The 26,246-nt window shown below is 37.9% G+C and overlaps 1 protein-coding gene across 10 annotated transcripts in view; it reads right to left on the bottom strand.

Annotated features, from left to right (window-relative positions):
* Positions 1 to 26,246, bottom strand: part of LOC127987384 (inaD-like protein) — a 126,794-nt gene that overhangs the window by 56,916 nt on the left and 43,632 nt on the right. For 7 of the 10 annotated variants that reach the window (XR_008161190.1, XM_052589671.1, XM_052589672.1 and 4 more), the window contains 15 exons: positions 25,881 to 26,015; positions 24,719 to 24,889; positions 24,492 to 24,560; positions 23,945 to 24,160; positions 17,662 to 17,871; positions 17,140 to 17,241; positions 14,198 to 14,482; positions 13,890 to 13,959; positions 13,590 to 13,686; positions 12,432 to 12,515; positions 12,251 to 12,322; positions 10,317 to 10,494; positions 9,858 to 9,968; positions 8,304 to 8,363; positions 233 to 362 (listed from right to left, as the gene is read on the bottom strand). Coding sequence is in view for 9 of the 10 variants with exons in the window: in XM_052589671.1 (XP_052445631.1) it covers positions 233 to 362; positions 8,304 to 8,363; positions 9,858 to 9,968; positions 10,317 to 10,494; positions 12,251 to 12,322; positions 12,432 to 12,515; positions 13,590 to 13,686; positions 13,890 to 13,959; positions 14,198 to 14,482; positions 17,140 to 17,241; positions 17,662 to 17,871; positions 23,945 to 24,160; positions 24,492 to 24,560; positions 24,719 to 24,889; positions 25,881 to 26,015 (1,990 nt within the window). In the remaining variant the exon portion in view is untranslated. The remainder of the gene's footprint in view (positions 1 to 232; positions 363 to 8,303; positions 8,364 to 9,857; positions 9,969 to 10,316; positions 10,495 to 12,250; positions 12,323 to 12,431; positions 12,516 to 13,589; positions 13,687 to 13,889; positions 13,960 to 14,197; positions 14,483 to 17,139; positions 17,242 to 17,661; positions 17,872 to 23,944; positions 24,161 to 24,491; positions 24,561 to 24,718; positions 24,890 to 25,880; positions 26,016 to 26,246) is intronic. The other 3 variants (XM_052589676.1, XM_052589673.1, XM_052589675.1) reach the window with 1 other exon arrangement.

Consider the following 26,246-nt stretch of genomic DNA (forward strand, 5'->3'; position numbering starts at 1 on the left):
TAATACGCTTTTCTCCTTTATACAAATGTTCATTTCAACCACTATTGACTCTTATATATTTTTTATTATTATTATTATTCAAAATAAAAACTATTTCTGAATAAAATATTATGCTAATTCAATATATATTTAGGTAATAACTATTATTATTATTTTTAACTTTTTTGTAATTAATCTGAATAATGGAAAGGGCTGTCAGTATATTACATAGGCTCTATTCACAGACTCTCACCTTTAGCTTGCTCCTCATCGTCATCCTCCCTCTCTTCCTCCTGTTGCTCCTCCTCCTGCACTTGGCTGGGGGGTCTGTAAGGTGGGGGGAGGCGCATGGGTAGAGGGCCACCAATCTGTCCTGCTTTCTGCTTAAAGAGAAAAGCAAAGAGACTGTGTGAGAGAGAGTCTAATGCAGCCCAGTGTGGAAAGACACTATAAAGGATTCTGACAAACAAGTAAACAGTGAGAGATGAATATGAATGAATGCTGCTGGGAAAACTCTAAGCTTAGAAACCCCAACAAATCAGGAATAAGAGAGACAGATATAGAAGGAGAGAGAAAGAGATGTGAATGATAAGAGCAAGAAGAAAGCTGTAACTGATAGTGAAATTAAGCAATGAGCTATTACAAGAAGTGGTAAAAGTCCCAGGAGATGGAAATGGGAATAATTTGCTGGAAAGCCACCATTCAAGTTGTTATCAACATCTCAATACAAGGCACTTCAACACTGTTCTACAAATTCATAACAACTATTTTTCCGTTTGTGCTTTTATTAGACTCCCAAGTTCTTTAAATGTACTTGGATCCAAATGGTCAATGGTCCTTCCTTGTGAACAGATTTGTTGCTATACTTTTAAATATGGCCTCTCAGATGTGCAGAGGAGCTTTTAGCATGTTGCTATGCCATCTCTAGTGTGTTCTGAGCTATTATCTAGAGTAATTTTTATAATATAATATATGTGTTTGGAGTAGTTTTTATAATATAAATGTGATTTCAAGAGTGTTCTGAGTAGTTTTTATAATATCAATATTTGCTTTAAATTCAAAGTTTTCGATCAATATTCAAAGTAACTTTTTGCTTGTCTCCGTGCAATTTCTAGAATTTTCAGAGTAGTTTTCAGCATGTTGATATGGGATTTCTGGAGTGTTGTAATTAGTTTTAAGCATGGCACTATGTAATTTTCAGGGTGTTTTGATTTGTTTTCAAAACATCAATATGTGATATCTAGAGTGTTCGGAGTAGTTTTTAGAATTACATATGATTACTATTGTGTTCGGAGTAGTTTTTTTAAATGTTACTATGGGATTTCTAAAGTGTTCTGAGCAGTTTTTAGAACGTTGTCATGCGATTACTAAAATGTTCTAGTTTTAATAGTTTTTAAGAAGAGTAATATGCGTTTTCTAGAGCTTTCAGAGTACTTTTCAGCATGTCTATATGGGATTTCTGGAGTGTTGTATGTAGTTTTTAGCACGTTTCCACACAATTTCTAGTGTTTTCAGAGTAGTTTTTAGAATATAGATATGTGAATTCTAAAGTGTCTGGAGTAGTTTTTAGAATATAAATACTGTATTTTTCGGACTATAAGTTGCATCAGTCCAAAAATTCGTCATGACGAGTAAAAAAAACATAAGTCGCACTGGACTATAAGTCGCATTTATTTAGAACCAAGAAAAAAGATTACCGTCTACAGCCGGGAGAGGGCACGGTATGTTTTCTCGGGTAGGCTACAGGAGCTCTGAACAGCATAGAGCGCCCTCTCGTGGCTGGAGACGGTAATGTTTTCCCTTGGTTCATGTCAAATAAATTTTTATAAATAAGTCGCACTTGACTATAAGTCGCAGGACCAGCCAAACTATGAAAAGACATGTGACTTATAGTCCAGAAAATACGGTATGTGATTTCTAGTGTGTTCCGAGTAGTTTTTAGAACATCATTATGTATGTTCTACATTTTTCAGAGTACTTTTTAGAATATCAATGTTCGATTTCTAGAGTGTTCGGAGCAGTTTTTAGAACATCAATGTGAGTTCTAGAGTGTTCAGAGTAGTTTATAGAGCATCAATATGGAAGTTCTAGAGTGTTCAGAGTAGTTTATAGAACATCAATATGCGATTTCTAGAGTGTTCAGAAGCAGTTTTTAGAAAATCAATCAATAGTAATTTTCAGCACATTGTAATGGGATTTCTACAGTAGAGCCCGACCGATATATCGGCCGGCCGATATTATTGCATTAAAATCGGCATCGGCGTTTATAACGGCCGATGAAACATGAGAAACAGAGTCTCATGCTTCACTCATGTTATGAGTGTTGCATAGTTTGCCCACCAGAGGGAGCTCCGCAGTTGCAGAGAGTCTGCAACTCCACGATAGAAGAAAGCGATCAGCCAAGCCACAGAGATGTACTGTTTTGACGGTAAGTCTGTCGTTCGTCATGTGAGATGATTTAGTTTATACACTGTATATAAAAACGGTGTGGTAGTTCTAGCTAACGGTCCTATCACTATCAGTTCTAAATATTCTGTAACATCACTTACAGCCGCTAATGCATTGCTATATTAGATTAGCCACAAAGCTAATACCATGTTTAACAGTGGAAGAGCGCTAACGTTAATAAGAGGTCAAACTATAACTTTAGCGTTTATCTTATTCTAAATATATCTGCAGTGTTTCCCACATAATGACCGCGTAAGGGGCTGTTCACATATCGCGCCTTAAACGCGTGGAAAACGCTAGGCGCGCCGCTATTTCCTTCTCCAAAGCGCTCGGGCAGAAGCACTCCTGAGGCATCTGCCTTTGCTAAGCAACCATGACGTGCTCTCTGCATGAAGACGGGGAAATTTCAGCAAAGGATAAATGGATTTGCAGCACTAAAAATCGCACGCAGTAGCTCTGCTACTAAATTTATTTTAAAATGGCAATCCATATACAGCTATGAACAGCTGTTCCTTCATCTTGGCTCAGTTTTCAACATTGTTACGGGAAAGGATGAACCTGATTGGTTAGTTTTTGTCACATGACCCGCGGTGCGCTTGCAGCATTCTGAAAAGTTGAGATGTTTTTAACTCAATGCGGTGCGGATGCGCCTGGAAAATCATATTTATTAATATGTAAATAAATATGAGTTGAACACGCGCTTTTTTCTTTTTTTTTTCTTTTTCACAGATTGTTTCAAAGCAGCTTTACAGACATAACAGGAAAATGTTGTAATAATATGGTTAAATATAAGTAGGTAATATGTCATACCTATATATATATTTCTAATTTTTGCCTATGTAGGAGATCCCTGTCTATTATAATTATAATTCTAATGATGACATGAGTAATGATACATGGTGATATTATTAATACACATGCTTATTCTTTCTCTGTCTCTCTTTCTGCCCTACAGATACCTGAAAAAGGTGAATGCTGTAGCATCAAAGTGTGGGACTACTTCTGCAAATACTTTAACTTTAGTATTATAATTTATTTACAGTACACACACAGACTGTTAAAACCAGCTTCAACTGGAAGAAAGTAAAAGTGTTAAATGTTTAAAATCAGACTGTTTTTTGATCATTAAAAAATATATACTTTTGATGTGCAATTGTTTGTCATTGAGACCGTAATCTAAGGCTTTTTTTTTTTTTAACATAAATCCCTTCTGGAAAATGGTTTATACAGCCCACATACATAGAACAGGCAGATATTTTGCTATTGAATGTTGTGTAAGTGCAGTTTATAGGAAATGGGTCTAATATCCAGTTTATTTTCAAAATCAAAATATTGGCTTATAAATCGGCTCTTTTTGAGTTAATATCGGCATCGGCCCCCAAAAATCCATATCGGTCGGGCTCTATTCTACAGTTCTTAGTTTTTAGATACAGTATGTGATTTCTTGGGTGCTCTGAGTAGAATTCGAAGGTGTTCTTGACTTATTGCACACGTTGCGGTGTAATGTTTCTGGTGTTCCAATTCTGAGTAGTTTAACACAAAGCTGAACATTGAATAACACATGGTAAACACACTTGACCAGCAACAACAGTGTCTAATCAAGGCTAACCATCTGTGAACAGAGTTGCAGCTATAGTAGCTCATGCTAGCTTCCTCTATCGGGTCTATTATCATTAAATCAGATATCAGCAGCGCTTACAGAAGGATGCCATAATGTTTCACCTGAAAACTGCACTTGTTGCTGATTAATAGCTAATTAATGATGAAAGAAAGATACATAAAAATAAAGACCACTAATGAGTGCAAAAGAAGGGAATATAGGAATTAGCAGGCAAAGCTAATTTTCCTATGTTAGCAAACAAACTATTTTGCACACAATAGGTGGGGGAAAAAATGTTTATAACTCACTATAAAACAGTAAACTCTTTATTTTGTCAGTTTCTGTTCCCTTTTCAAAGCTTAATTTCCATTTTCTTTCTGAACCTACCACCAGAAATAGAAAGCAGAGCGAGTTTGTCTTCAGACTCGAGCTGAAATGTTAATTAAATTTGCAGGGTGTAATTAGAGGGCCCCATATTCTGATTGCGGTGAATAATCACGTAGCCTCGGGAGCCGAATGCAACTAATGGATGAAGGAGCAATTAGGCAAATACCATGATTTCAAATTAATTGCTAGATAAAACAGTTTTAATCAAAATAGTGTGACACCAGAGGTATCTAGATTTAAAATCAGGGTTCTTCCCCAGGTCTCTTGGGAAGAGACACCATTTCTCAGAAACATGGGCTTACATGTGAACATTTGTCCTCTTTCATTTTCTCTTTTGATTCTGGCACGGGGCAAGAGATATAAAAGATTGAGATGGGTTGTGCTTTGATGTGAGTGGAATTCTGCCTCAGACACTTACACTAGTGGACATCTTGAAACAGACCCATAATAAATACAGCATTCAGCTTCTTTGCAAAGAGACCCAGATTGTTATCATTACAGGCAGCTGGGACCTAATAACAGATCATTACGGACACTGCAGTTCCAGTGAGAATCATATTGCAGTGAATGCTGCCGATTTGAGCTCTGGCACAGACAGCCAATATTATGTCTTCAGATACAAAATATGGTCCAGAAATCTGATATTAATGAAAAATATTGTTTTTGTATTATTTTATTGTAATAATTCAAATAAAAATGGCAAATAAAAATAACAGGACTAGCAAGATTGATTTTTTTTTAATTTTACACGCTGTATATATACATAATAAATATGCGGGTGTGGAGCAAATCAAATAATCCTACTAACCTTAATGTGTATCAGTCACTCCTCTCACCCTTCTCTGCTAATGTCTCTACTGCTAAAAGGATATACTATCATAAAAAAATTAACAATTTGTCTAACTCTCGAATGCTCTTTAAAACATTTTCCTCGCTCCTTTGTCCTCCTCCTTCTTCATCACCTCTAACAGCTGATGACTTTGCCACATTCTTCATTAAGAAAATTAAAACCATCAGTTCACAATTTTCCACACTACAATCCGTCAAGCACATCTCACCAGCAAACATACACTCATTCACATCCTTCTCTTCCCTGCCCGAGGTAGAAAGTCCCCAAACTGATCCTTTCTAATCATCCTACTACTTGTCTGCTTGATCCTATTCAAATCTCACCTCCTTCAAGCCATTTCTCAAGCAGTTGTACCTGAACTCACATCATTAACACATCCCTTCACACTATTGTTTTTCCCTCAGCACTTCAGACAGGCTTGTATAACACAACTACTTAAGAAACCCACCTTTAACCTATCTCTTTTAGAGAACAACAGACCAGTTTCCCTTCTTCCTTTCATTGCAAAAACACTTGAACGAGCTGTGTTCAACCAAGTTTCTGCCTTTCTCACATGTAACAACCTCCTCAACAGCAACCAATCTGGTTTCAGAAGTAGACATTCAACCAAGACCATCTTGCTCTCATTTCTTGAAGCCCTAAGACCGGCAAGAGCGGAAACCAAATCTCCAGTACTTATCTTGCTGGATCTGTCCTCTGATTTTGACACGTTTAACCACCAGACCCTGTCAACCCTACTGGCAAAGGGCATCTCAGGAACAGCATTCCAGTGGTTTGAGTCTTACCTCTCAGATAGGTCCTTCAAAGTATCTTGGAGAGGTGAGGTGTCCAAGTCGCAAAATATAACTACTGGGGTGCATCAGGGCTCAGTTCTTGGACCACTTCTATTCTCTGTCTACATGGCATCACTAGATCCTGTCATTCAAAAAGATGGCTTTTCATACCACTGCTATGCTGATGACACATCTCTATTCCATCCTGATGATTCAATGATGCTCGCATCTCAGCTTGTCTAACAGACATTTCTTGCTGGATAAAGGATCATCACCTTCCTTTCAACCTGGCTTAGACAGAACTGCTTGTGGTTCCATCAAACCCATTGTTTCATCACAATTTCACCATCCAGTTAGGCACATCAACCACAACCCCTTCAAAAACGGCCAGAAACCTTGGAGTTATGATTGATGATCAGCTGACTTTGTCAGACCACATTGCTAAAATTGCCCTGCAGATTCGCTTTATTCATCGCTTTATTGTGTCATCCAAAAGAGGCACAAAATCACTCTCACAGACTTTTAAATTAAATGTTTCCTCCTGGTGGAATGACCTGCCCAACTCAATCCAAGCAGCCATCCTTAGCCATCTTAAAGAACTGGCTAAAAACACATCTCTTGCATATTTTTTTTTTATCCTCTAAATCTAGCACTCTCTATTCTAATTCTATTCTTAAAATATATTTTTAGACTAGCACTCTATTCATTTACTGCTTGTTTTCTTAAAAACCTCTACCTTTTCTAATCTTTTTGTATTCCATCTATAAGTTTTCTTATTATACAATTAACAAAACCAAAAAAGGCCTCTAACACTAGCTTGCTCTATTCTTTTTCTATTTTATGTTTTCTTTTTATTATATAATATAAAAAAAACTTGCTATGTATGCAGTGTTAAGCTAACTAAAACTTTTTGTTGATTTTGATTGCATCCATTGCGCTCATTTGTAAATTGTATGGATAAAAGCATCAGCTAAATGTAAATGTATGTATATATTAACAGTACAGTCATATGTTATGTAAACAAAAACTTATTTTGGTTTAGTGCTTGAAAACGGAAAAAAAAATTCAATCGGTTCACTCGGAGTATAATTGATATGTTAACGTTTCTGTTCTGCGTTCCTCTGATATTATTATCATTCCAAAACCGGTTCGGGTGGAAGAAATACCGGTTAATAACGTTATTGTTTTTAAAACAATATTCGTTGCCTATAATTTGCCTAATAATAATAATAATAATATAATAATAATATTAAAGTATAGCGTTTTCTTTACTCAAAAAGAAAAGGAAAAAATAGAGATCTTACGTTTAGTCACAGCAAAACAGCATCATCTTCTCTAGATTTTTCTTAATAAATAAATCTACCAACACTCTAAAGACATCAAAGTATTTTTAAGATATTTAAAAATGTATGCTGCATTGTTAATAAAAAAAAACACTCGTAAAAGATTGTGTTTTGTGAGTGAAGAAAAAAAAAAAGTCGCGGCTCACATCACATTTTATTAGCCCTATTACTTTCAGAAATAATGAAGGGTAAAAAGGGTTTCTGTTTCTGGTTCTGTTCCTGTCAAAATTTTGTTTGTTTCTGGATTTCATTTTCGTTCCTTGAACCGGTTCAGAGCCCTGTTTTGGTTGCAATTAATCGTTTGACAGCACTGATAAATAAATATACATATATACTATAATATAATTCAAATTAAAACAATGAAAAATAACAATCTTTCTAGTCCTGTTATTTTTATTTAGCTCATTATTTTAAATAATTACACAATAAATCAACAGCCGTAGTTGCAATAACTGTCAGTTTATGCACTGATATAAAATGGGTTCCAGAAGTCTATGATCACACTGAAAATCAAAAAATAAGGTTTTTGAACTTCTGATACAATTCATAAAAAAAAAAAAAAAAAAAAAAAAAAAAAAAAGAGTACTGTCAAATCGATTAATCGCGATCAATCACACCCAAAATAAACGTTTGTGTTTACATGTGTTTTTACTTTGCATATTTATATGTATACTGTACACACACACACACACACACACACACACACACACAAACAACTTAAGAAATTACATTTTATTATGTAAACACAAACTTTAATTTTGGATGTGATTAAATCACAATTAATTGATTTGGCAGTACAACAAAAAAAAATCTGTTATTAAAAATGTTATTAAAATAATGATAAAATAAAATTAAGAGATTAATTGTTTTTTTTCCATCACTTTTAAATAATGAAAAGTGCAGAGCACAGGCTAGCAACTCACCTGGGCGGCTTTCCTCTTAGCCTTGTGCTGTCTAATGCTGGGGGCCGTCACTGAAACAGGCTGTGAACACACACACACACACAGTCAACCTCACGGTTAACAAACCCGGACACATCAGCTCAAGAGATTTGTGCATTCCCAGACTGGGGCTTAGAGCTAACTAAATCAATTATCCCAGACAGAGAAAGGCATCAATCATAGACATCCCGTTAGTGTCACTATTACTACTGAAAGCATCCAATCAGGAGAGATTAGCACATGGCATGTGACATCCTCCATGTGTATGGAGGTACCTAACCTGCAATGCATTCGAATGAAGACCAGACAAATCATTAAGTTATATGAAACAACAGCTCTGCTCGCCTGCGCACAAGATGCAACTGCAGCCTTGGTGTTGACACAGACAGCTTCAAGAAGAGCTTCTACTCTTAAATCACTCAGAACCTTAATAAGGACACTGCTGGAGGCCTGTATGCTGCTCTCTAACCAAAATATCGTTAGGCAAAAATCATCTAGGAGGTCTCTAGTAATGCAGTAATCCAACTCACTTCCTAGATTTAACTGCTTTTTTTCATTTAAACATTACGCTATAGAATAGGCCAAGCCACATAATTGGCTGCCAATTAGCCAATGATTTTGTTAATGGATAATAAACAAATTTTGTGAATAAAGTAATTTGAGAACATATGTAAAATGAATGTACGTTTTTATTTATACACTAATATAATTGAATTACAAAATGAAAATATTACTATTAAGGTTTAAAAAAATTGTATAACAATGGATGAACATTTTTGTTGAACAAGCAACAGCACAAATAAATAAAATAGAGTAAAGATACAAACAATAAACAGCGATTTTCTTTTCGCAGAAGTTTTTAGAAATTTAATAAAGTAATCAAATGTAAAACAGTATTGCATATTGGACTGTATAAATTAAAGATTATTCTTTATTAAAGTTACAAAAGCTTTTTAAATCAAGAGCAATGAGTGATTTCTTTGTTGTTGCGGTTCGATTAATATAAAGACTGTCACTTTAAGAGAATGCACTGACACAGTAGGCATACATTCATCCGGCTATGTCTGCTGTAGGATACTTACCAAGACGGGTTTTTTGACATAATTTTTGTCAGAATTTGTCCATTTAAACACAATACTCCAGAGAGAGCTTAATATCTGATTATTTATCATGAATACTAATGTATTATTATAGAATAATAAAAAATGTATTACAGTATCTAACTATCACTATAATATCTAAAAGATGCAAAAACTACAATACAGATGCACATTATGGAAAAATACCAGCGGCCACAAGCAATCGAATGAGTGCTAGACCTTTAACGGCAGAGCATCGTCAGGAAGAGTGCAGCGTCATTTACCAACCCTGAGTGGATTTAATATTGTTAAACTGGAAGTGAATTGGCCCCATTTTCATAAGTGAGAGCATTCAAGCATGAACGGGGGGGGGGGGGGGGGGGGGGTCATATCTGAGGTGCACAGAGGCAGGAGGAGATGATGGCGTTTTAAATGGAGTTTGAAATGGCAGATTTACCCGTGGAGTGAAGGACAGGCTCTGCACCACGAAGACCACGGGACTGGGCGCTGCTTTGATAGCCTGTACTGCCTCCTCATGGTTGGCGTTCTGCAAATCCACTCCACAAACCTATTCACCACAGAGGGAGCAGAAGAAGATAAGAGAGGATTTAAAGGGGACTTGCATTTAAATGCAGGATTAAAAAAACAACAACAAAAAAAACAGGTTATTTGAGACCATGATGTCACCATGTGCACATAATAATAAGTTCATTTATATAAGGTATATAAGAAACTCAATTAGAGACATTTTTGGTGCATGAAAACTGTCTAAGCAGATTCATGGATAAATAAAAGCTACAAAACACTGAATATGGCCGCTTTACAATGGTTAGTAAGCAGTAATGAGCAGAATATTATTGTAACCAGATAAAGCTGCTATATTAAGAGTAAAGGTGTCTGTGTGTGGCTCTCAGACCTGTAAGATCTTGTCTCCTGTTTTAAAGGCACCCGTGCGTCCAGCTGGGCTGTCTGGCAGCACCTGTTTGATGAAAATGCCCTTCAGCTCCTCTCCGTTCTTCAGCCTCTTTATAACCGTGCGGCCGCCCACTATGCTGATACCCAGAGACTCCTGCGGCTCTGGCCACACCTCCACCCTGAGACACAGATCATGACATGAACCCATGAAGAAATCAAATCAGAGCAATACCTTTATTCTTAACTGTTACTCATTTACTGTTACTTTAATATAAGATTACTAAAGATTACATAAAATTATAATATAACGTAGAATTATTGAAAAAGAAGAGCAGAGGCTTATCTGATTCACTAATACAAAAACATCAAATCAGCCCATCACTTCCAACGGAGCGACTTTAGCAGAGGAAATAAAATGAAATCATTAATTATTTTGTTAATGTGTATAAATGGTAATCTACAGTAATATTAATAATAATAATAATATGATTCTTGTGGTTTGAACAATCTGTCGATAAACAAGCATTTGATTCATCATTTACTTATTAGCAGCCTTATCACCTTCCTTTATGAACTATATACAGAACTAGATCAAACTTTGAAGTTTACTTGCAAAAGCCAGACCAGAAAATTTGAGAAGGTTTTAAACGCCGAAGTCTGAATTGTCAAGTAGTTTTAAAGATTAAAGTTTTTATGTTTTAAAGTTAATACAGTCATAGAAAAAGAGATAAACACAGACAGACAGACAACAGATAGATAGATAGATAGATAGATAGATAGATAGATAGATAGATAGATAGACAGACAGATAGCATATAGAAAGATAGACAGATAGAACGATAGACAAACAGACAGATGAAAGTGAAAGAAAGTGAAAGTGACGTGACATTCAGCCAAGTATGGTGACCCATACTCAGAATGTGTGCTCTGCATTTAACCCATCCAAAGTGCACACACACAGAGCAGTGAACACACACACACACACACTGTGAACACACACTCGGAGCAGTGGGCAGCCATTTATGCTGCGGCACCCGGGGAGCAGTTGGGGGTTCAGTGCCTTGCTCAAGGACACCTCAGTCGTGGTATTGAAGGTGGAGAGAGAACTGTTCATGCACTAACCCCACCCACAATTCCTGCCGACCCAAGACTCGAACTCACAACCCTTCGATTGGGAGTCCGGCTCTCTAACCATTAGGCCACCCATAGACAGACAGATAGATAGATGGTCAATAGATAGATAGATAGATAGATAGATAGATAGATAGATAGATAGATAGATAGACAGAGGGATGGATGGATAGATGGATAGATAGATGGATGATGGATAGATAGATGGATGATGGATGGATAGATGGATGATGGATAGATAGATGGATGATGGATAGATAGATGGATGATGGATGGATAGATGGATGATGGATAGATAGATGGATGATGGATAGATAGATGATGGATAGATAGACAGATGGATGATGGATAGATGGAGAGATGGATAGATGGATGATGGATAGATGGATGGATAGATGGATGGATGGATGATGGATAGATGGATGATAGATGGATGGATAGATGGATAGATGGATGGATAGATGGATGATGGATAGATGGATAAATAGATGGATGATGGATAGATGGATAGAGTACACAGATAGAAAGATGACAGATAAAATAATAATTTCAATATTATAAAAATATCAAAATACTTTAACATGAAAAATCAATAAATAAATTGAAATGGATATATAACCTCGGCAAAATGACATAATATCACATTCCCACGAGTTAATATGTGCTGGCCACGGCAAAACTAAGTGAACCAAACACGTGTCCCCTCCGGTCACTGTATATTCTTATCTAACTTCCATTCCAATTTTAATTGATTAATTTTTTACTTCCTTTCTACAGAATTCTCTTGCTTTCATTGTGTTTTACCTGCGTGCGGGACCCCAGTGACTGATCGCAGGCGTCTCCTCACCTTCTCCCGCCTCTCTTTCAGGCAGATCACTGCAGATAACACATTTACTGTATAGTTAAAACAATAAGCATCTTACTTAAATTTACCATCAAATGATAAAATATCAATGATTAGTAATGCTAAAAAGTTGACTTCTACCTGTTGCCTTCTCTGATTGGACCGGCAGCGGCAGCCCCCTGGTTTCTTCTCTTCCTGCTGTGAGAGGAAGTGCGCTGTGCAGATCTGTATAAAATAATGTATAAAGGACAGGAGAAATTTACAGTTTTTTTATTTAAAATCTCTGATGCAAAAAAATTAAAATCAACACATTATTTTCTGTTCCTATTAAAATCAATTGAGCTACATAAACAGAGTTAGAGCACACAACTAAAACATATTTTTTCATTTGTTTTATTTGCACAAATTGAATCGAAAATGTCCTATAATACAAATAAAACAATAGTAAATGATTGTTTATTATACAATATACATTATTATTTAACATTTCCTTATGTACATATTATGTAACATTATATTGATGTCATTTAACCGATGTTGTGAACTGATTCACATTAAATATTTTTCATAATGTATATTGTCATAAAATATTTTCCCAGTAAATAAAATAATTAATTTGTTATTAATTTCCTAAAATGTCCCCCAAAAAAACAAAACAAAAAGTCACACACACACACACTCTCTCTCTCTCTCTATTACACTGTTGTCATCAGCTGCATTTCACACCAGTTTGACACCTTTCATTGTGTAGTTTAAAAAATGTTTTATATCCATTTCTCACTTTTCGTCAATTTCTCTACCACATCTGGGTCATAGTGTCATGTAAGCACAGATTATCATAATTAACTCATTTTCATAAAAGGAAAGCATGATCATTTTCTAATACCTGTAGCATATCAAATGGCATAAATCTCTAAATTATGATTAACACCACAAACTTTGTAAGTAAAATATCTTAATTTTTTTACATCTTAAATGATTATTATTTTTTTTAACAGCCCTTGTTAATAATTACTTTAGCACCACCTTTGTCCAGCAGGTGGCGTTATAGTTCTATTAGAAAACATCATCATATTAATAAAAATTTCACACAGGGCACCAATCTTCATGAACACGCACACCAAAAATTTCATTTAAGTCATAATGACTGTGTTAACTGTGTTAGTGTCTTAAAACGTTAACCTGCTATCTGCAAGTGTATTTTAAAATAATAAACCAATGACAACATTTATTCATAAATAGAAGTTAGTTGAGTGATGGATCCAGACGTGTGTGTGTTTATTATAGAAGGAAACTCACTCAGAGTCTGTGCCAGTCGGAGTACGTTCTGAGGCTTTGTTTCTGGAGTCAGAGTCTGCCTCGCTGTCTGATGCCTCTATCCATGTGGCCGACTGACCTGAGAACAGATGTGTAAATTAACTTCTGTATACTGACGTAAGCCTTGTTTTAAAGGGATAGTTCACCCAAAAATGACAACTCTGTCATTAATTACTCACCCTCATGTCGTTCCAAAACCCTAAGACCTTCACCCATGGGTGAGTAATTAATGACAGAGTTTTCATTTTTGGGTGAACTAACCCTTTAATGACAAACACTCACTGAGGGGAATTTGCGGGAGCTGCAGCTGAATCTTCTCGAAGCTTGTGCAAAGCTCACTGTCCTCTGTGAACTAAAACAACAAGAGAGTTCAACATACACCAAAATAAAAATAAATTCGATCTTGAATGCGTTTAATAACGAACACTAATCCAATTTTCAGAACTTTTCGGATGTTAAGCATTGTGACAAGTTAAAATTCTCATTAATTGAATGCATTCATTTGTTTGTAATTTTGTCAGTGTATGGTATTATTTGTTCTAATGGATTTCATTTAATGTATGTTAATAAAAAATATTTTGGTTTAAAACCTGTTCTCGTGTATCAGGTTGAGTGTTGAACTGATAGGGGCTGTTGGAACTAATAAATGGTGTTGGTTCTTCCCAGGAGCGAGACTTCTCAATGAAGTATGAAGGCAGACTGTCGACCTTAGGGCTCTCTTGATCATTTATGGTGTCCTTCTCTTCATCATCTTCATCTACAGCCATCTCTTGCTCCAGGCCGGGCAGGAGGTCAATGGTGGTGAGGGGAGAGGTGTAGCGGGGCTCAGCATCCAGAATAAGCTCTGGCTCCTCGTCCGAGCTGTTTCCAAAGTCCTTCCCAATCAAGAAAAACAAATTTTCCACTTAAATTTCAACATGTTTCTATCACAAGGCTAAGAAAATGTCAGAAGAGTTGTGTGAACCATTTTTATGGTGCATTTTTCAGACTTGGTAGAATAAATCTACTTATGAATATGAGATGAATGTGGAAAAGAGCAGGTTGAACATTCTCCTAAACATCTACTTTAGTGTTCCACAGAGGAAAGTAAATCAGAATTTGACCGAATTAAAGCAGAAATAGACCAGAGTTTGCATTTTTAGGTAAAATAAAATAAAAGCTCTAACACATTGATAATAGTACATAAACCAATTTTTGTGAAATTTGACCCTGAATCCGAAAATCGACAGGCCATATCAACCAAATACAAAAAAAAAAAAAATCATAATTGTATCAAACGTGCTAAAAATGAATTATTTGAAAGGTACTAAACTCAGTCTAAGTCTGTTAAAATGTTCATATTTACATAATTTTTGTTACATAAATTTCACTTTTAGTCAATTCTTAAACTAGCCGAATAATTTTTTTTGTTTGCATAGTATGTGTGTTTTTGTCTTCTGTGTATATTTATAATGTATACATAAATACACACACATACAGTATATATTTTCAAAACATTTACATCTACAGTTATATGAATATAATTAACGTTATAAATAAATATATTTAATATATAAACGTAACCTATTTTTCTGAAATATATACATGCATGTGTTTGTATTTATATATACATAATATATGTGTGGGTGCTGTGTATATTTATTATGTACACAAAAACTGTTATTTTGGATGCGATAAATTGTGACCGCACTAATATTGACATAATTTGTGCACAAAAATATCACCACCAGTTGATTTTTGGCAAACTTATCCAAGAGTGCAACTAAACTCAGTCTAAAATATTCATATTAATTTAATTTGTGCTCAAAATTATATACACTTTAGTTGATTCTTAGCAAACTAGTCCAAGAGTTTAACTACACTCAGTCCAAACCTGTATAACTTTACATTACTTTCTGAGGAGATCATTTTCGGTTGAAAAATCTCTTTAAATCGCACTTTGCTATTAACTTAGAAATTGATTCTTAAGGGATTTAAACCTACAAACTTTTGGCAACCAACCTAAATCTTGAACCACAAGGCCACATCTACCAAATACAAACTAAAATTATTTCATAAGCTCCCCCAAAAAAAGTGCTGTATTACAGTAAACACAGCCCAAACCTGCCCAACTTTGTTTCGTTTTTCGAGCCAATTCCCCCTCTACTCAAACTCTTGCGAACGAAACCCTATGCTACTTAATATCCCTTTTTAGCATTCCTCCCCCCTAAATCATCCGCTAACAGAAATGTCTGATGTTGGAGTGGGTGTGGAGGGCACAGACATCTCACCTCCTGTCCGTCTGCTGCATACAAAGCAGCTCTTTCTATCCCTGCAACAGGGTGCCGGAGCTTGTCCTCCTCTCCCTCTACCACACACTTACGGATCATAAGAGCTGAAAGCGCACTTTTCCCCTGCGTCGCTCCAACAAGCCGACTCAGCGCCTTTCTCACTCATCCCCCCACCCTTGCAGCGAGCAGAACCAATTTGCCATGAAAAATGTGCCGAGTCTAAAATCTTAATGGCGCAATTAGTCTCATTTTGAGTAGATTTACGGCAGCACTTGACTTGGCCGCCTCAATTACATCTTTGCTAAAATTCAAGGATAATACGGTACATTTCAAAGGCCCATAGAGGGGGTCATGCATCACCTCCAAAAAAGATCCCTCTGGTGAGGCTCGCTCATTTGTTCCTCTTTTTCCTCGCTCATCTTCTATTGCTCGAGCTCTTTTTCTTTCTGGCTTCAGCATATGCTCTCTTTGTTAATAATACCTGGGTTCCTTTGCTACATATTGATGGACATAAGTGTGTTTTCGGATGATAGACCAGGGGTTTTAAACTTTTTCTCATGACAACAACAAAACATTTAGCCTAACTTTAACTTACTAACTTCTGCTTTTTTAAAAACTAGTTTAATATTGTAAAACAGATCAATCTATAATTGGCTATATATATATATATATATATATATATATATGTGTGTGTGTGTGTGTGTGTGTGTGTGTGTGTGTGTGTCTATTGGATTTTTGATTAAAGTTTACATTTCAAAAGTTCATAAAGTTCATATTTTTGTACGTTGTTCAAAAGTTTTACATCGGTAAGATTTGTAATTTTTTTTTTAAAGAAGTCAAGCTTATCAAAAATACAGTAAAAACCGTAAAATTGTAAAATATTAAATCACATTTTTTGAGTAACCATTTTCTGTTAAAATGATATTAAAATGATATTTCCTGTGATGCAAGCAGAATTTTCAGCATCATTTCTTCAGTCTTCAATGTAAAATGATCCTTCAGAAATCATTCTAATATGCTGATTTTCTGCTTAAGAAACATTGTGATTATCAATGCTGAAAACAGTTACAAGCGTAACATTTTTATGGAAACCATTATGTATTTTTTTCAGGATTCTTTGATGATTAGAAAATTTAAAATAACAGCATTTATTTAAAGTCTTTAGTAAATGTCTCTAACTTTTGATAAAATTTAATGCATCACTGCTGAATAAAATTATTAACTGCTTTCGAAAAAGTGAGCTAAAGGTGTATTCGGGATACCTCTTGCATTGCTGGGAGAGTGACATCCTGCTTTGCCTCTGGTTGCTCATCAGCGCCCTCGACAGGCCAAGAGGACTGCTGCCCACTACCTCTGTCCTCTGGCTGTTCAGTTCACAGACACAAAACAATGCAAAATAAACTTGACTAAATGGACAAATCACATGTAGCACTGTGTCAATAGCAGGATGAACCAACTATTTTACTACAAGCTAAACAAGCTTTTATTACGTTTACCTGAAAGTGTTACAGTAACCTTATTCGTATTTATTATAAACATCTGATTTACATGGCACTCTGCTTTAGGGGAAAACTAATTAAGCGGATAATAGAGAGAAATAAGATATAATCATATTATGAGAGATACAATCACATTGTGGAGGAAAAAAAGACATCGTAAACACTATAAAGATCCACAAATCAAAGTAATACTATGATGAAATACCCAACAATTTCAGATAGTTTCCCAAATAAACATCTCCAGCACTGAATGTTAAGAAGTCACTATTACATATTGGCTCTTACCACCAGTTGTTTCCTGATTCCAAGGTAGACTCTCCCAGGTGGAGCAGATTTGAGGACCTCTACGGCCTGGGCCAGAGAGCATGTGTCTAGTTGAGTGTCATTGACGAAAACCAGCTGGTCACCAGGGAGGAGCCCGCCGTGATTGTCCGCCACCCCTCCAGGCACCACAGAGCGGATGATGGTCACAGAACGAGTAACATCCAGAGGGTCCTGCAGAGGGCAATGCAGACCACAGCAAACACACAAATAAAATAAAAAACACGGAGGGGGAAAAAAATCCTGAGAGCAATGCTGACCCTTATTTAACTTATACATCACAGTCATATCAAAAAGCAGATCAAGAAGACTGCCTTTTGAAGTTTAATTTATTTATGTTTAAATTTTAATACAAACATTTAATTAAAACAGCACCTGTGTAAGCAGAGAAAAGAAATTAGCAAACAAGCAGGGCTGCTGGGTCATTCCTGTTATGTGGTACCTTTTGAACCCAACATGGCAGGAAGAAAATATATAAATGTATAATAGTAGGAGTGTGTGTGTGTGTGTGTGTGTGTGTGTGTGTGTGTGTGTGTGTGTGTGTGTGTGTATGTGTGTATGTATGTATGTATGTATGTATATATATATATAGGGTTTAAAATTAAGATGTGATGGTGACATGAAAACATGCTTCATAACAGGAATGACCTGGCAACCCTTGCATTAAAATCTGCTTCCAAAAGAGCACGACTAACTTGCTGGAAGGCCAAATGAGGCCAACTTCCCCACTCCGACATCCCAAGTGCTACGGTATCAATCACATCTCTTGGGAGCTCTGCCGTAAAACTGCAATTCAACCGATTTGATGTCTCCAACAATATATTTCATGACCCATATGGGCGGCTTTTATGTGGCGAATGACAATATAAAAGTGATTAACAAGTAGTTATTTGAGAGTAAAAACTGAAGCCGGAGCGCAGTCATTAGTAATCTCATCTATCTGCCCATGAACATTTATGACCAACCGTGTCAAAGGACCTGACGAACGGACGATCCTTGCATTTTTTTGAGATTTCTGATATGAATCTCTTCTTCTGCGATGATAAAAAATTTTAAGTATGTTGTTTTGAGGCATTACAGCATCTGCAGTTGACACCACTTTCGGACAAGGCCACAAAAGACATCAAATGTCAAGGTTCAGACCACAATGACCACTCAGAAAAGGAGATAACATATTATTTACACTTTTTTTTTTTTTTTTTACAGCACAGGCCCTGAGTGAAACCGTGGACAACAGACCAGTAAATTTCACCCAGCCCAACCATAAAAAGTGGGTCAGCAAGCCCAGCAATTACTGCCCCCTGATTACCCAGTGAGCCACTGCTGCACGGTAAGCAGACGAGAAGAGAAAAGCAATTTCAGAGTGAGAGGAACGGAGGCCTGCTAGAAGGGAAAGAAAGAGGAAAAAAAGACAGGAAAAAGTTGGAGAGAGGATTTGAAGTTCCACTCCAGCTGGCGCTTTAGGGGGACACAGGCTGCATTGTCCGGCTCCCGGGTTCCAGCCAAACGTGCATTGCTTTCCAAGCCCTGCTCTCATCCCACATGGCCAGTGATGTCAGTAGAGTAGCTTTTATATGGGGAAAAAAACCAAGGGGAACGGGCCTGCCATGGGGCTCCTAATATGACAATACGTCACCTGCTACGGAATAAAGATACCGATCAGAATGGATGTTCACATGAGAAATTGAAAGATAGTAAACTAGGTTGCCCCATTTCTTATTCATGTTTCCATCCAAGTGCACATATGATTTAGATGGCGTAAAGGTACATGGCTCATTGGGGGAGCAGCTGTCTTCCATGTTACAGGTGTGAAGAACATCTCCGGATCCAAAGAAAATGACAATCCCAGAAGTCCCTGGCAGGTGGTGAGTTACCACACAACCACTGACCGCTAAAAATAGCCAGTCAAAACTGGATTAAATTGGTTTAGGTCAAAGCCAACGGACCCATCATGATGGCTTCCTGTGGTCTGCGTAACCTTAGTCATGGTTAGGGGTGCTCCGATCACGATCGGCCGATCGTTAATGCGCATCTCGTCAGTAAAGCCGGTTTTCTAATCAGCGGTTAATTCCATCAGGTGCGTGATTTCTCATAGAGCAGCTGTTACTACACAGAGCCGTTGTTAACTGAGAAGATGGGCCAATAAACGCTGAAAATCAACGTGATTTGCGCATCTTCTCTATTAACAACGGCTCTGTGTAGTAACAGCTGCTCTATGAGAAATCACGCACCTGATGGAATTAACCGCTGATTAGAAAACCGGCTTTACTGACGAGATGCGCATAACGATCGGCCGATCGTGATCGGAGCACCCCTAGTCATGGTTAAATCTGTCAGCAAGCTAACGGATGGGTATGAGCATTGGTGGTCGGAATGGATCTGCCATATTTCTTTCTGGGTTAAGGTTCTCTACTGTCATCTCCGAGTGCCGAGCGTTCTCTTGGCTGGCCCTGCTTGTCGAACGGGTTGAAATTCTTCAGAGTGGAGTCAGGTGGACAGTAAATCTGCTGTTTCGCAGGAATCAATGGCAGGCCAAGTCATCTGTTTTGCTCCTGCGCTCTGCCTCACCTTCAATCTTGCTGAACAGAATACCAGGAACTCCAGCACATCTGTCTTTTGCTTTCTTTTCTCTTTTAAGCCTTCTTTTGGTTATTCTCACTGTAGTTGCCTTGAGAAAAGAACAGAGATTGCCCTCTTTCTACAGCAAGTATGAGAAAACTGTACAATTATATAAATTCCTTGAAACTACACTTAAAAAAAAAAAAGATTCTGGCATCTATGGTTCCATGAAGAACCTTCAAAATCCATGGAATCTTTCCATTGCACAAAGATTCTTTATAGTGGGAGAAGGTCTTTCGCTCACACCAAGAAAAAAATGGTTCAAGATCTGTTTATTGACTCTCGAACCATCAGGCCACATCTGCCCAAATGTTGCCATTCTAGTTTCGAAGTTAAATAAACGGATGGCAGAATGGTACCCACATTGTTTGCTTTGACAATTATTCACTGCTTTCTTGCTACTAGTTATGACACTAATATTGACAAGTGCATTGAAGTCTTAAGGCAAGCCAAGTGAAAGCACGGAGAAAAAATGCATAAGCTGTTTTTTTATTTTAGAGCTTACAGCTTTTGGCATAACAACAGGTGGCACACACAGTGCAAGCATGACAAGAGTAGTAAAACCAGACACATCTTTCTTTGGATCTACCACAAACTGGATCCTTATATTGAAAGACACTATTTCGAAAGGACAACACAATGTTATAACAATTGTTCATGGCTGCAAAGTGCAATGCGCAACCTTCTTTAACATATTAACATTCAGGACAGTGTCCTGTAGTTGATTTGGTAGCTTATTTTCCTGCAACGGTAATAAAATAGCCCTCGGTCAGTTTTGCAGATTTAGGCCACAGAATAAATAAATAACAATAAATAAATAAAAACACTCTGGGATGATTTATGACTCCCCTTTAAAACATTCACTGGATGAGACTAAATGCTGTATTGAAGTGCAGGTTAGACGCTTTGAACCACCTAAATGATTCAAAAATGCATTCTCCCAGATCTCTTCTCCTTGGATGGCATGAATTATTGGAGCCATACATTCACTACCGATGTATCAAATACATTTGTTTTGCACGCCGAGAGTTCACAGCCCACTTGCAAAAGGCCTTTCAAATAAATGTATACAATTTCATGGAAAATGGCATTTGTAATTGCAAAAGAACCTTCGGAGAACATGTTGCAGATCAAATTCTTCTTGATCTTCATCCCATAATTTCACTCAGCAAGTATTTTGTTTTTGTGAACTGAGATATTTCTCTTTTTGAGGCTGGTGTAGGGCCGACATCCTACCCAAACAGAAAGTTATGTTAAGCTACGTTCCCTATGGGCAGCTTACATCTACCCTAAACTCTTTGTGGGAGAGCTGCTCAATCATATTTCAGTTGAGCCTGGCTGCACTGTGACTTCATATGCACACTTTAATTGATAAAGAAAACTCATAGTAATGACCTTTAAATGGCCATGAGAGTACAATCCTACTTAAAAACTAAACCACCACAGCCCGACCCTTCAGATCAGTTGTTTGGCTTCAAGATGACCTTCATTAATCTCCATTACCAGGATGGCTAGTACTACCAAGGGGGTCCTTCTCATGTTGCCATGTAGCTTTTCTTACTTCGAGATCTCTTTCTTGTCAGAGCAAAAACTGAGGCATGACTCCAAATGATTTTGCTGTCGCCACTTCACGTCACTCACGCAGTTAGGGGTGTCATTTAGGGAAGAAAAACTCCCTGGTTTCCAGTCATCAGTATGACCGTGGGCTCCCATCAATCTAGCTGTGGTTACAAGGTCTCCTTGCGTTGGGGGTAACAATAGTGGTTGAGACAAGAAAAAGGGAATGAGGGCGGTAGAAAGAGGGGGAGATTGAAGGTTCTGTAAGGCTTCGAGCATGTCTGCAGGTCTCGAGGTTGCCTACTCGGCCTTATCAGCTCAGGCCTCTTACTGGAAAGAACGGCAAAATCAATTTCCCCCTTGCAGACTGAAGAAACCCTGGCCCATGTGCCGCAGGAAACAGAAAAGAAGTCAAAAAGAAAGGTTGAGAGATTCCTCCTCCATTAGAAGACGGTAGAAGACCGTACCCATCATTGCATTGTGGGAGTTGCTCACTTTTGTCTTTTTGGAAATTCCTTACAGCTCATACATTTATGGTCATTTTAACACTTTTTTTTTCACAACTCTGCAAATGCCTACACCCCCTCCTCCACTGAATCAATTCCCACCCATCATGCATCAGGCCCTCAGGTTGAAAAGCGTTGTTTCGGTGTAGATAAGCAAGCAGACGGGGCTAGGTGGAGGGGGCTCAGCTGGTGCATAGCACGAAGACTGTGAGTTCGACCGAGGGGAAGCTGCACAGGTCAATATGGCTTCCAATAAACCCCAGGGTGCACCAGCAACTCCTCCAGAAGATCTGCAAAGTAAGCTTTAGCATTCTTCACGACAATGATCTATGATCCAAGTTGCAGGACTGCGAAATTCTTCTCTTCTTGGCTTAGTGGGGATGAGATGATCTCAAATTCAGTGCGCAGATGCAGTATTGATGCAATTCGTTTGTACTTGTTCATGCTCCAAAAACAAACAGAAACCCCTGCGTAGCTTCATACGATCAAGAAAAAAATAAAACAAAGGACTTTTTGAGTCAGCAAAACATTTTTTTTTTCATCATAGCACAGAGTCTATGGACTCTCTCCCGAGTTTCCTCATCCCTCCTCCATCTTCATTCCTTAATTTATCAGAGAGATGAAGAGAAAGGAAGAATTTAAGGGATCACTGCTCAGGTTACTGCCATTAAGCAGCAATGTAATTCTGTCCATGTCGCCATGGCCCCCATCACTCACTGACGAAGAAAGAAGCATATCTTACCATTAAAACATGATCTCCGTTCAGTTTCTACACGATGCGGCGGCTATTTATTACAGTCATGATGAAGTTGCGAAAGCATAGGCATGCTTTTCTCCTGCCAATACCGTTTCCCTGCATGAAATCAATTGGAACCCGTGGCTGGATAATATAAAACACGAGGCGTCCCACAGGACCAGTGGAGTGTAGGTCTGCGGGAGAGGTTCTGCATTCTAAGTGGCCTCATTACATGATCACTTCTGATTCAGGATCAACATGCAGTTATGTACTAGCCCTGATTAGAGGGCTAATGAAGGAAGGAAGAAAGCAGCTTTTCGTACTAAGTGAGCAGAGCAAAGGGTTTGACGGCTGGCGCAGGGCCAGATAAACAGCGGCAGCCCTATTTAGAAAGGTTTCACTGCTTTCTTTTGTTCAGTGTCCAATGACTTGACATCAACGAACGTTTCCTGTGATCACACTTTTGGAAAGTCAAGGGGGATTAATTGAGTCCAGTCTCCTTTTTCCCCCCATTTAAAGGACAGTTGACAGAAAACCGTAAATGTCATTACTTTACTTGGCTTTGGAGTATTTATTGATAATTGGTACCGGTTTTGAACAAATTGATTTGATTTGTTATTTTATCTATTTTTATTACAGTTTTTGCAAGACAACATTATTCCTATGTTCTAAATGGCATATAACTACTGGTATTCCTTAAACCTAAGCTTAACATACAGTTCCATACAAACTTTAATTATTTTGTAGATATATTCAGCTGTTCGCATGCTAAAATGGTTTGAAAAAAGAAAGAAAAAAACAACAACAAGAAAATGAGTTAATTCCCCACCTGGTAGTCTAGTATGCTGAAACCGAGACCTCGTTCTCCTTTCTCTAGTTCTAGCACCTGGACATTCGGAGACCATAGATCCAATTCCACTTCATCCTCCTCCTCTTCTTCTTCATCATTGTTCTCCTCATCCATCTGCACTTTCTCAGGGCTGCTTGGCTCTTGGGGCTCTTCTTCATCGTTAACCTCCTGCTCCTCTGCTGTAGCCTGACTGGCCTGAAAAGTAAAACACAAATCACAATGAGATAGTAGTGGTTCTCAATTGGTGGGCAGTGACCCGAAAATGGGTTGCAGGTCTGTTCTGTTGGGGTTACTTATTCAATCATAAATTAGGACTTCACAAGACAAGTCTATATAAATGTTAAAACATTTTCATATTTTAATTAAACTTTCTGAGATTTTATCTACTTTTTTATTTATTCGTTTTTTAATTTTTTATAATAAACTATTTTGGTGCCACATGTAAAATCTAGAATCTGAAGCAAATCCAGTAGAGAACAACTGAGCTAAAATCCAGTTGTAAATTTTTATTACAGGATGAACAAACCTGAAACGCTTCCCTCATGCTGTTGCGTAGACTTGTATCTTTGGCAAACATGGAAAGGTTATTCTCAATCTGTAAAATTATTACAAAATAAGCAGGCATATATTATTTTTCAGTTTCGTTTAAAATTATCGGCCAATGCAGAGTAACTTGTTCATGCCAATTTTTACTTGCATTTGGCAGTTGTTGAGTGTTAATTTTGGACTCTCTTGCGTGTATGTACTTGGTACCTGCTCCTGAAGGCTGGCTGAGGGGCTGGATGAGTTCCACTCTTCGGATTCAGGGTGGTATTCACTGCCCTGCAGGCGTCTGCAGCAAACCAAAGTAAAGGGAGGAGGAACCTCTCGGAGGAACGCAACAGCCTCTCGTCTGGATTTCCCATACAACTGCACGCCATTCACCTGCGAATACAACAAGCATTTTATTGGGAGAATCTTCACCCACAAACATACAGAAAATCTTTCACTGCACTGTTTCCACAATCAAACATTAAGGGTACAAAAACAAGGTCACTTGAAGTGTAACTTTCTTTGACAAGGATGTGAGAAATTATATTAAAATCCTATGGGGTGCTTATTAGGTTGGTGACTATATTACACTGTCTCTGTGGCATTCAACTGGCCATCTTTGATTGGCATTTCATGGAGCGGGCAAGCTTGAAGCTGCTATGGTGAGTTGGTGCGGCACTGTGCCATCTGCCCAAAACAGGAGGAAACCAAGGTCTCCACACACCATTTCCCTTATACACACACATACACACACACACACACACAAACACCATCACTGTACCACTCAGCTTCTTAGCATCTAGCAAGGCCAAAAGGAGTACATTAGGATGTTTAGGTTACACTGAAAAATGGGATTTTCATAAACGATTCATCAAATGCACTGGCCCCAGGACGTAGCCTTGAGGTATGCCACATCCCTCTATAAGCTACTTTCCCTGCAGCCCTGCAAATCTCCCCTGCTTTAACCACCCAGGCTCCTGCCAACAGCAACAGGCTGAAGGCACAGCGGACCACGGCCACCAGACCAGGTGGGAGGGGGAAGTTTAGAGCGAAGGGGGCAGGAAGCAAGGCCAGTGGGGAGGTTAGGGCAGGGGACAGTCATGCAGATGGCCTCGGTCAGACTCAGGAGCCCTCCTGCCAGAACATCCATGAGCCAGCAGCAACAGCAGCAGCAAGCCTTCCTGGAGGCTTGGTGCTGGCAGGATGCAAAGGTCAATGTTATTAAAGCAACCGAGAAGAGGCTCACCAAAGCTAGCCAAGAGCAAAACTGCAGGCTGTCCGAACCCTGAGAGCCCACGTAACCATAATGCCAAATAGTGATGGTGCAGGAAAGACACACATTGGCAGTGCAGATGCTGTTTAACACATTTTAAAATGACTTTACCTCCAGAATTTCATCTTCTGGTCGAAGCAGCCCATGTTTTGCCACTGGACCATCAGGAGCCACTGTAGAAATGTAGTGATGTCCATCAAAAGAGTCAAGTTCCACACCCAAGCGCATCGTGTGTATTGGGAGAAGCTGTAGAAACATAATTTTATGGCAAGACTCACTAATTTTAGTCACTACTGAGCATGACTGGGTGAGATTTAATGTATACAGTATCTTGATATTTAACAGTTTGCTCAAAAAGTGTTTCTTCAGAATGTTAAAACAAATCAAATCAAAATTCCATATAGTTTTTCTCTAAGTTCTCAAGGATTAAATATTTTTTTCTTCATATTTACTAATATTATGCTTTTTTTTTACCAA

This window comes from Carassius gibelio, chromosome B22 (assembly GCF_023724105.1).
Source record: "Carassius gibelio isolate Cgi1373 ecotype wild population from Czech Republic chromosome B22, carGib1.2-hapl.c, whole genome shotgun sequence".
NCBI classification, from domain to species: Eukaryota; Metazoa; Chordata; class Actinopteri; order Cypriniformes; family Cyprinidae; genus Carassius; species Carassius gibelio.